Here is a 12266-nt window from a genome sequence, read left to right on the forward strand (position 1 = left end):
ATACCACCATGAAGGAACAACTCGAATTTAAGACACATAAAAGTCAAGGTAGTACCCAGGGTCATGAATAAGCCAAAAATTTAAGTAAAAACCGAATTTTTATGTGAAAAATATTATGTTTCCTGATTAATTATAGCTCTTAATTAAATAGACCCAGTTTTATCGGTAAGTGAGTACCTAATACTAGTAACTCTGCATGAGCATATGCGTGATATCTCGTTATACCCCTAAAAAGTATAGGTAGGTAGATAGGTAAGTAGATTTCTATTTAAAACCTACTAATAATAACACTTTAGGTTCTAGCCAGGGTTATATCTATGATTTTTTTTTCATAAGGTGGAGTTTTTTTCTGGGGGGGGGACTTTTAAAAAGTATCAACAATTTTTAAATGCATTTCCTTCGTTTTATACGAGTCAGACACACATTTCGGGGGGGGGTCAAATCCCCTAGCCCCGTCGATACGGCTTTGATTGCATCTCATTTTGTGCCAATTATCAGCTTGTAATTTCTAAAGAAAATCCACTTCAAAACGTTGTCGGTCACTAAACCGAGAAAAACCTTGCTTTTGAAGCTACGAAATTTAAGTTCTAACTTTGAATTTTCACTTCATGTATGCAGTATACAGCTGTAAGGAATAGCTTACCATACACCAAAGAATAATTTGCTGACTCGAGGGAGAAGGGGAATGGGTCATATTTTAGGAATTACTACGGAAACTCAAGTCAACTTCAAGTTACAGAGTCACACACTTTAAACTGATGTAGCTGCTATTTCTTTCCTTAAAAGATCCACCCTCTGTATAGTGATAAGCGTACCCAGAGTTAAAAGAGCTCCGTTTTGTTTTAGCGCAAAACGGCTCCCACGCCGAGGATGCAATAAAAACGCAGCGGTGTTTCTATTAAATCAGTTCTGTCCGTCCTTAGCACAGCTTAGATCTACAATAGAGTTATGAAAACTCCTATCTTGCCCATGAGAAGCTTTTGGTACAGAGCTCTGAACTTGGCACCTCCTAGATCGTACCACAACACCATAGGCGGGAACGCAATCTTGTTTTGTTTGTCTAATTGCTCCGATCTTTTAGGTTCAGACTGCCAATTTCCTGTCTCCAGCCGCTAACATCGCCACCGCGCACTGTGTCCCAAAACTAAATCGAGTTTTCATAACTGTATTGTATATCTAAGCTGTGGTCCTTAGGCAGAAGGTATAACTAGCAACAAGGGATTCAGCAGAAAGCAGTTGATTCTTTTTGATGAATTTGTTTTTCCCACATCTCAGTTGAGATATTTCAATGCTGCTGTTGAATCATAATGAAATATGAACTGGTAGAAAAAAAGAACAGATGCACTCTGACAACGACAAGAAAAGTAAGAATGTATATCTTTGTCAAATCCCTTTAACGCAGCCTTAAGGGCTTTATTGGGTTCCACTTTTTCTTTGCTCACCTATCAGGTTGGGATGGTTATCACCAATTGGGCTTGTAAAAATTGAATTTGGCAAACTCATTCGTAAAAATTTTCCAAAGCAGGCTAGTTTGGACTAATAATTTTCGTCATTTTCTTATATAGTGTTATCAAAGAAAACTTGGCAACCAAGCGCCCATAGGCATTAAAGAAATGAATCGCACTAAATACTTCGGATTAATGTAAGTTCCGTTGAATTTCCTAAACACATGTCTTATATCCATCAATCTATAGGTATTTATCAAATGCAAAGCAGTCAGAAACGTTAAAATATTTTTTTTTACAATTTGTTGCTTTAGATTACTATATTGTATCTAATTATCTTCATTTTTTCCTATATTGTAGAATATTTCTTTAGGACATCCTCCCACCCCAGACGAGAACGACCCGCTTCTCGTTTAGCCTTAGACGGTTGGCCTAAAAGGACAATCTTCGGCAATCTGTCATCCTTCATCTGCAGAACGTGACTTAGCCATCTCAACCTTTCTTTCATTATAGCCCTAGAAAGCAGGATTGGACCAAATTTTTGTACAGCCTACTGTTTGAAATACGGTCAATCAACCAGGTATATTATTTTAATGTCTGTATTATTTTCAGTATATATCGCTACACTAAAATGAAACTATCCTACCTCCAAATGGGCGTCGATTCAAACTATCCTACGTCCAAAACCGCTACTTTTCAGGAGAGCTATTTGAAGTTTTTAAGATTATTTTTCCAGTACTTCAAAAAGAGGTTTTAGGGGAACAACCGGACTGTAGAGTTTCTTTCGTATCTTCATTTTTTCCACAGAGGAAAATAAATTACTATATTGTATAAAACACTGTACTTAAACACAGCTATCGTAAACAGTAGAAGGGACAAGAAATGTTTCGTTATGGTCAATACCAAACATAAGACTAGGTCAGTACCGACATATTGATGCCCCTTATAAACGCTATCAACCAAGTGTGCTGCTAAAAGTCGGCCCGTAGCGAATAGAATGGTGAGAAAGCTTTTTATTTTAGAATGTAAAACGAGATTGGTAATTATAGTTTTAATTAGTTTGCAGTTCAGACATGGGTTCGAATTACTAGAGTTTTCAAGGCCAGATCTCTTTGAAGTAATAGGAACTATTGACCTCCAATAGAAATCATTCAAAGATCTCCTAAAACTTTCACAGGATCAAATCTCAAATTAGCCAATATTAGTTTCTTCAGACGGACACCTATATTATTAAAAGGCATTCTAAATTTTTCGAAGATGACGCCAAACTGTTCAAAATAGTTAACAGTGAGTTAACAATTAACTCAATAGTTAATAGTCAAACAGTTCGTGTTAACAAACTGTTTGAAAGAGAAAGAGTTTGACTCTGTCTCACAACTATACTTTAAAAAAAAAACTTTAGTGTAAAGAGCGGGGCGTTGAGGAGGGGACAGTACCTTTCATATACGGAATAATTTATGTGCGTTTCAAGTTTTAATGTCCATCCTTAATTGCAGTTAAAAAAAAAATCGTTTTCTTTTATTTAATTAACAGTTAGCAACGAGTAAGCCGTGTTGAAAAACAACAAAAAAACTAAGAAACCAAAAAAAAAAAAATAAAGAAGTGTCGTGGAAACAAATATCAAATCAAAAGACATAAGAGTCAGCTATAGTTTCTTCAAGAATTCTTTTGTATAAATATCATAAATGGTTTGGGCATTTCCTCTAGTGCACAAACAATAATTTTCAGAAAATTTGACAAGGAAGAAAAACGAAAAACTCATCTAAGAGAAAGAGAGCTTTTGTAAAGCATGCAACACCTCTTGACTAGTTTTATGAAATAACCCGCAAAAGGACAAGGGGAAGTCAGGATACCAAAAATTAAGCTAACATGTGTTTATTACAATTAAATTATAATTTGGGGCACCTTGAAAGGTTGCCAAATCCCACAACATTAAAAAATATAATAATCAGCTACGTTCAACAGTTAGTCAGCCACGGGCAGTTTAACACTTTGGTAAATATGTAGCAGCAGTTTTACGTGGAGTGAATTTGCGTGCATACAGAGGCAGTTCTAGTCTCTCTTGAGCCCAGGCTAAAATCTTGATTAGTCCCCCTACCTGTCTCCCAAAAATTTTCAGGCCAAATTTAAACAAAATTTTCTTTTACTAAAAAAAATGTCATTTATTAACAAAATTTCCGTTTATTTAAATCTGGATTTTCGTATTTTAGCCCCTGCAAATCATTAAGTACCTAGTATTAATCATCCCGTTCAGAATGGTAATGAAGATGCGGGAAAAATGAAAATTTCTGATTCTATCTTCTTATGCTTACTCACGAACTGCGCCCCCTACTTTATTTTAATAAAAAAAAATTACAAAATTGTAAAATGATTAAAACCGTTCGGTTATTTTATTTGGAATTTTGAGCCCCAAAAATTTCTGCACCCAGGGCAAATACCCCCTCTGCCCCCCCCCCTCTAAACCCGCCTCGGCATGAGCTAAATCTATCAGAATCTCTTGAAGCCAAAGATTTTTATTTTTGGAAATTTGCACTTCTCTGTTGCATTGTCCTGAAAAAAAGTAGTCTAGTTTTTATTCTAGTTGTATGAGGAAGTCATTTTGGTGCCTACAGGTATTTGATCACTGTCAACGGTTAGATGATGTCAATGGCGTCATGCGGGGATATATTCAACGCGTGTTCTTTTCCAATTTCTTAAAATGACGATTGGATGTCCCTATTCGAATTCGTCCAGTTGTTGAACACTTTCTGTTTAGAACACTTCTGTTTAGAAAGCTTCTCCAAACTTGAAAACTTGGAGTGGCATCAATTTCTATTTTAGAAATTTCTAGAAATAGCAGAAAATAATCCGTGGATATTAAAAGTATGTAACTCACAAATAAAGTGCAGTTCAATGGGTAATAACGTGAAAAAAAAATCAGAAACACAAATTAATGCAGGCATAAATCAACAATAGCCTGGTACTAGAATCAAACTTAAATACTCCTAATTAGATTAATTAAAAATATTAGAAAAAGAGGGCAAAACATTGTGTGCCTAGTGAAATTAAAGGCTACGAGCACAACTTAATATGAAGCTAAACTTTAACAGAATAACTCAAAAGCACAGATACAGCTAACTGTCCGTCACAGCAGAAGCGAAAAATCCGTACTCCTTGGTTTCACAACTTTTGACTTAAACCATTTTTGGGTCCACTCCTCTAGACACACTGTGAGTATACCATGAAAATTTTAAATGCATATAGGTTCCCAATTTGGCACACCACTACCCCATTTCTACCTAAAGAGTGCTAACCCAGGTACCTAAGTCACGATTTCAGTGAGAACCCCTCCATAAAGATTTCAAAATGTGCAAGAAAACTTAAAGCCTATAAATCCGCAAATGATAAACCATTCAACCTGTGTCTAAGTTACTGGGCCAACTGAGTAACTGGGCTCATAGTTCAGCAATAGAATTGCAAAATAACGCTCGTACTAAATTCCATCACCCATGGTTGAATTCTAATAGAGCACGTTGGTGTTTAGATTTGGTATGTTCAAGATAGTTTACTTTGGTGGAGGGCTACATTAGGAAGATGTGGGGAGGTGTAAAGATTAAGAATAGCAAAAAATAGATCAGCCAAACGGCTGGGTAAATCATTAAAACACATTCTAAGATGTTGGGGTGGCCCGACGTCCGCTGAACTGCAAAAATCTTTTTTCACTGTTTTGAGTAAATATTTTCTATATTTGGAGAATATTTGTTATTTTCAAATGTTGGGAAAGCTGCCTTATTAAACGCTCCATACACCCTTTTGTAGAAGTAAAGGTGGTAAATTTTGACTGCTGTACATAATTTTTGGAGGTAAGGAGGTAAAAGGAGATTGTGTAAAAGAGATTTTTAGGAATTCAAAGGTAAATTTTGAAGAAGCTTAAAAGAAGATTGCCCTAAGTTGGTACTAAAAAGAAGAAAAAATTGTTACCCATGTGAATCCTAAACATCCAATAGCATCCGCGAGCATGTCTCCAAGAAGTGAAGCAGGGGAGTTTAGAGCAGGGAAATAAGCGTGCATGTAAGGGCTTTGCCAGTGAGTCACCTGAAACAAAGTTATGCGTATTATTTGACCTTGAATGCCTGGGAGTTGAGTTAGACCAACAATAGACTTCGACTTTATTTAGACATATACTGTTGCACCAGGTTATCTTACATAGTCTTTACAAAAACAGAACAATAGAAACACATATACATGTATTAAATCACTACATCTGGTTATACACTTCCAGAAAATAGAGGACAAACGAGTTTTGATAACGATTTTTCTTGATTTTCACGGGGTTTGATTTAGGCTTTGACCTTGTTCGGGCATGCGTCTTCATGCAGTGTTTTACCAAAATACATCATGTACTGTCGCATCTTTCGGTAAGATGTGGCGGTGTTGAGGTGAGGCAAGCAACGTTTTACCAAAATACATTAATGAGTGGTACGTCTATCTCGTAATAATTCAAGACTTAGATTGTCCAGTTTTTGGACATAATTTTCTACTATACCTACGGGTTTGACTGCTACCGCTCTGTTCTAACTACCTTCAATTTTGTCACATAAGTAATTGGTTTTTATGGACGAAAGTGCCGACACTGGTGCAGTGTTTTAAGTTATGCTCTAACATAAGTCAGAAATACAGTTTTAACGCTGTCGTTATCACACCCAAATCGATGTATTGCACAAAGAGTTTGAGTTGATGTGTTTCCGGTATTTACAACCTTATCAACATGCTTGGTAAACGTCCATTGAGTCGAAAACACAACTTCACTGATTTTTGACGATGAAACAACTGGAAGCTAGGGGAACTGGAGGTCACAATTTAGAGGGCTAAGCAAGATGATATTCCATTTTACGTGGTTGAGAGTCAATTTGTCTTCCATTGAAACGAAAATATACAAAAAACAAGTCAAAATTTCTAATATGGCAGTGAAAAAAAAGATTAATATAAAAATGGTAAGAAAATTATGAATATTTCAGCTTCGTAACCCGAATATTTCGGACTTTTATTATTATTTTTGTGTTAAAATATTATTGTTTTATTTTTCTCTGTCTCTTTGCAAGGATTTGATCCAGCCAGTTTTACAGTTTAAATAAAAGACATGTTTCTGCTATTTGTTATTAGCTTTAAATCTTAGTCAGGGAACCGGATGGCATGCTGAACTTGTAATACTACGTCCTTCTGGATGGGGGGTTTGAGTCCTGGTGCCACCCACCAATCCTTTGCCTTAGGTTGGGAGTTAGTGGTTGTCATTCTGCGAGCTCAGCCGCAGTGAATCTAGAGAGCTTACGGTAACACTTGGCCCTGCGGCAAGTACAAGTAAGTGTTCAGGAAACTCTCCCGATACAAAAGCCTCCCAGAGGCTCACAGTATTTTTAAAAAGATGATATGATACATTTAGCTCTTGAAGCTCTGGAGCACCAGTGATGGTATTTTAAGTAGTTCTAGGGATTTATGATAGAGATGAATAGGTTTCGGTACATTCAAGGCAAGGGCACATCCAGGATTTGCTCAGTCTGGGAAGTTTTTTTTTTTTAATTAGTGGTTACAAAAACTTTAAAAATAAATCAAAAGTTTTGGGGGAAGGTGTTCAAACCCGATAGCCCCCCTGGACATGGTCTTGGATACAGAGACTTCACATTCTTCTAAAACTCTTTTATTGACCCTTAAAAATAGTCAGATCTTGGCCCACCTTTGGCCTTTAGCGCTTCGTTTATTGAAGCACTTCTAGTGTATTATAAGTATATCAGAAGTAGTTAGAAATATTATTACTTTCGTCGTGAGATCTTAAATAAAATGATATATAATTGTGCTTTACTAATTACACAAACATAATTTGCACTTTACTGAAAGCAATGTACATATTAAATGTTTTTCTTTAACTATAGTGAATAAAAAAAAAAAAAAACTATAAAAACTTTGAGGAATAAACATCAGTATAAGAATATTAAACTATTATTCCAGCTTCATTTTTTGTTTTACAGCAAAGGGCAAATTGTGTTCTGGTCTTCAGAAGGAGTCTGATGAAAGCCGCTTTGGAAATATGACCCAATTACCTTTTCCCGCACAACTTGATTTGGCAAGATTTAGTAGATCAAACAGTTCGTGGTAACGAACTGTAGTAAGGAGCGACCCGGCTCAATAGTAACCGAAACTCTAAAAAATGGAATTTTGATACCAATAGTTACATCAAAAGAATTACATTTTAATGCTGATTTTAAATATATAAGTTTGATTAAGATCAGTTATACCCATCAAAAGTTACGAGCCTGAGAAAATTTGCCTCATTTTAGAAAATAGGGGGAAACACCCCCTAAAAGTCATACAATCTTAACGAAAATCACATCATCAGATTCAGCGTATCAGAGAACCTAATTGTAGAAGTTTCAAGCTCCTATCTACAAAAATGTGGAATTTCGCTTTTTTGCCAGAAGACAGATCACGGATGCGTGTTTGTTTTTTGTTTGTTTTTTGTTGTTTTTTTCCCAGAGGTGACCGTATCGACTAAGTGGTCCTAGAATGTCGTAAAAAGGCTTATTCTAACAGAAATAAAAAGTTCTAGTGCCCTTTTTAAGCGACCAAAAAATTGGAGGACACCTAGGCCCCCTCCCACGCTCATTTTTCCAAACATTCACCGGATCAAAATTCTTAGATAGCCATTTTATTCACCATAGTCGAAAAACCTAATAACTATGTCTTTAGGGACGACTTACTCCCCCGCAGTCCCCGTGGGAGGGGCTACAAGTTACAAACTTTGACCTATGTTTACATATAATAATGGTTACTGGGAAGTGTACAGACGTTTCAGGAGTTTTTTTGGTTAATGGGGGAGAGTTGAAGGGGGGGGGGTTACATGGGAGGATATTTCCATGGACACACTTCTCATGGGGGAAGAGAGTTTCAATGAAGGGGGCGCAGGATTTTCTAGCATTATTTGTAAAAACAATGCAAAAATAAATATGAAAAGTTTTTTCTACTGAAACTAAGGACCAGCATTAAAACTTAAAACGAACAAAAATTATTACGCATATGAGGGGTTTACCTCCTCGTTATACCTCACTCTTTACGCTAAAGTATTTTTAGTAATTTCAACAATTTATTCTACGGCCTTTGTGATTCAGAGGTCATTCTTAAGGAATTGGGACAAAATCTAAGCTTTAGTGTAAAGAGCGAGATATCGACGAGGGTTGAACCCCCCTCATATACGCAATAAAAACGTACGAATATAGAAGTTCGTTGAGTAAGTTAATTCGTAAGTTACGTGTATTTTTTACCAATGAAAACGTTTGTAAGAAATTAAAAGTTCTAGTTGCTTTTTTAAGTAATCAAAAACTTGGAGGGCAACTAGGCCTCCTCCCTCGCTCCTTTTTTCTCAAATTAATTGCAATTAATTAATATGCAAATTTCGTTTTAGTTATTTATGTGCGGAGAGCCAAGATCAAAACATGCATTAATTCAAAAACGTCCAGAAATTAAATAAATGAAACAAGTTTTTTTTTAATGAAAGTAAGTAGCAACATTAAAACTTAAAACGAACAGAAATCACCCCGTATATGAAAGGGGCTTTTCCTCCTCAATGCCGCGCTCTTTATGCTAAGGTTTCTTACTGTTTTAAAAATAGAGTTAAGAGAAAGAGTCAAACTTTAGCGTAAAGAGCGAGGCGTTGAGGAGGAAAAGCCCCTTTCATATACGGAGTAATTTCTGTTCGTTTTAAGTTTTAATGTTGCTCCTTACTTTCATTTAAAAAACTTGTTTTTTTTATTTAATATTTAGTAGAATTTAGTGGTATTTGATGAATATGGTATTAATGACACACTCCACGAGCACCTGTTGTCATTTTTAATACGGTGATGGGTTAATTCCTTTAAGGTTTTGTCAAAGATTTACTATTCTGATTAACTCAAATACTTATAGCATAGTTTCAAAACCGAAGAAAATTAATTATTAAAATTATTAAATTATTATAAAATTATTAAAATTATTCATTAAAACTCTTCCATTCATTAAAATAAAGCTAGAACTCAAAAACAAATATTGTGTGTTAGGGTTTGAGATTCTGTGTCAACACCTAACTCGAGAGTCTAAATTAAAACTTATGACGTATAACATGTTTTAAATATTTACTTTGAGTTTTGATTGTGGACCACCCCGGCATGGGTTGTAAATCAATGAACCAAAAATAAAATGTGCCAAATTCCAGAATTTCTCTCTAGCTAAGCAGGCGTAATAGAAAAAAAGTCCATTGAAGAAGTTCTTCTAAGAGAAGTGGGTGTTTAAAAAACCTATTACCGAGCTTTCACATTTCAATTCCTGAAGGTAATTAAGATAAAATATTAGGCCAGCTTGAACGTCGAATAAAAGGAGTAAAATCTGTTTGAGCTCACCCGTTTCTATTGAAATCAAACTTAACTTGTAAAACGCCTTAAGAGACACGATAAAATACTGGTTGAAATATTTCTTTACCGAATTAGAGACTAGTCTTAGGAAATTTGAGAGGGCGGTACATTGGTTGTAATATATGTTCGTTTGAAGTTGAACCTCATTTCTCTTTGTAATATTGTCTTATTTTGGGTTTTATTTCTTTACTCTTGGTATTTTTTTTCTGTTCGAAGCCTTCTATGAGATACATTCTGCTCGTTTTTGGCTTTCGTTTTTCTTTACTTTCCATATAAGAACTCGACTTCTTATTTCGATTAAATAAATAAAATAAGCTTTTTTTATCTGCAAGCAGCCTAAGGAGCGACATTGAAAATTAAAACGAAAAGAAATTGTTCCGTATATGAAAGGGGTTGTCCCCTCCTCAACACCTTGCTCTTTACGCTAAAGTGTAACTCTTTGTCACAACTCTACTTTTCATAAAAATAAAAAAAAACTTTAGCGTAAAGAGTGAGGTGCTAAGGAGGGGACAACCCCTTTCATAGACGGAATAATTTCTGTTCGTTTTAAGTTTTAATGTCGCTCCTTACTTGCAGTTCAAAAACCTTTTTTTGTATTTAATTTCTGAACGTTTTTGAATTAATGAATGTTTTGATTTTGGCCCAACGCACATGAATAATTAAAACAAAATTTGCATTTTTTTTTTGCTAAATGGCTTTCCCATAGTTTTGACCGGACGATTTTGATAAAAAAAGGGATGGGGGAGGAGGCCTAGTTGCCCTCCAATTTTAGTTACTTAAAAATGTAACTAGATTTTTTTACGAACGTTTTTCTTGGTAATAAACATACGTACATTACGAATTACCTTATGTAACGAACTTCTATATTTGTGTATTTTTATTACGTAAATGAGGGGGTTCGCCCAATCGTCAATACCTCGCTCTTTACACTAACGCTTGAATTTTGTCCCAAATGTTTAAGAATGATTCCTGAATCACAATGGTCGTAGAATAAATAGTTGAAATTAATAAAAATAATTTAGCGTAAAGAGCAAGGTATTGTGGAGGATACGAACTCCCTTATGTACGTAATTTATTATGTTCATTTTAGGTTCTAATGCTGCTGATTACTTCCAGTTGAAAAAAAATTATTTATTTTTTCATTTTTTTTAAATAATGCTCGAAAATCCTGTCCCCTTTAGTGGAAATTCTCTTCCCTCGTGATAAATTCCTCCATGGAAAGATCCTCCCACATAATCCCTTCCCTCCGACCCACCACCACTCCAACGCAAAAAAGTCCTTCTCAAAACGTCGTTACACTTCATAATAACTATTGTAAACAATAGTAGAAGTTTGTAACTTGCAGCCCCTCCCCCAGGAGCTGTGGGGGATTAAGCCGTTCCCAAAGACATAGTTATTAGGTTTTCGACTAAGCTGAACAGAATGGCTATCTCAAAAGTTTGATCCGGTGACTTTGGGGAAAAACTGCGCGTGGGAGGGGGTCTAGGTGCCCTCCAATTTTTTGGTCACCTAAAAAGGATACTAGAACTTTTAATTTCCGTTAGATTTAGCCCTCTCGGGACATTCTAGGACCACTGAGTCGATACGATCACCCCTGGGAAAAAAACAACAAATTAACAAATAAACATGCATCCGTGATCTGTCTTCTGGCAAATGACACAAAATTCCACATTTTTATAGATAAGACATTGAAACTTCCACAGTAGGGTTCTCTGATACGCTGAATCTGATGGTGTGATTTTCGTTAAGATTCTATGACTTTTAGGGGGTGTTTTCCCCTATTTTCTAAAATACGGTAAATTTTTCCAGGCTCGTAACTTTTGATGGGTAAGACTAAATTTGATGAAACGTATATATTTAAAATCAGCATTAAAATTCGATTCTTTTGATGTAACTATTGGTATCAAAATTCCGTTTTTTAGAGTTTCGGTTTAGACATTTCGGCTTAGACATTTGAAAGACATCTACATTTCTATTCATATTCTATAACTATAATTATTGAAGCAGTAAGTCATGACAAAGGCCGCATACAGGGGGAGGATTAAGGGGTTTGACCTCCCTCTTCCGAATTATTTGTCCGACTCGTAACAACGTAGAAAATTGCATTAAAGTAAATTTTGATAAATTTTTTACCATTTTTTGTACCCCCCTCCCCGACGATATGAGCTAAAAATCCTGGATATGACCTCGGTCACAAAAGTCCTGGTAGTTACAGTAGAAGTAAAATTTGCGACAGTCGCAACAGACGTTGCAGTAACAGTAGTTGTATTAGTAGTTATAGCAGTCACAGGATTCGTAATATCCACAGAGGGTGCAGCGATAACAATAAGTATAGTAGTTATAGCCATTGTAGCAGTAGTAGTCGGAATAGTTTTATAGTTGGAACCTAAATAATAGTCATAGAAGA

The 12266-nt window shown here is 35.6% G+C and overlaps 1 protein-coding gene across 1 annotated transcript in view; it reads right to left on the reverse strand.

The window, feature by feature from the left end:
- Positions 1–12266, reverse strand: part of LOC136038654 (histidine decarboxylase-like) — a 97578-nt gene that overhangs the window by 62385 nt on the left and 22927 nt on the right. The window contains exon 4 of the mRNA XM_065721907.1: positions 5406–5519. Coding sequence (XP_065577979.1) covers positions 5406–5519 — 114 coding nt within the window. The remainder of the gene's footprint in view (positions 1–5405; positions 5520–12266) is intronic.

This window comes from Artemia franciscana, chromosome 18 (assembly GCF_032884065.1).
Source record: "Artemia franciscana chromosome 18, ASM3288406v1, whole genome shotgun sequence".
In the NCBI taxonomy this organism is placed as follows: Eukaryota; Metazoa; Arthropoda; class Branchiopoda; order Anostraca; family Artemiidae; genus Artemia; species Artemia franciscana.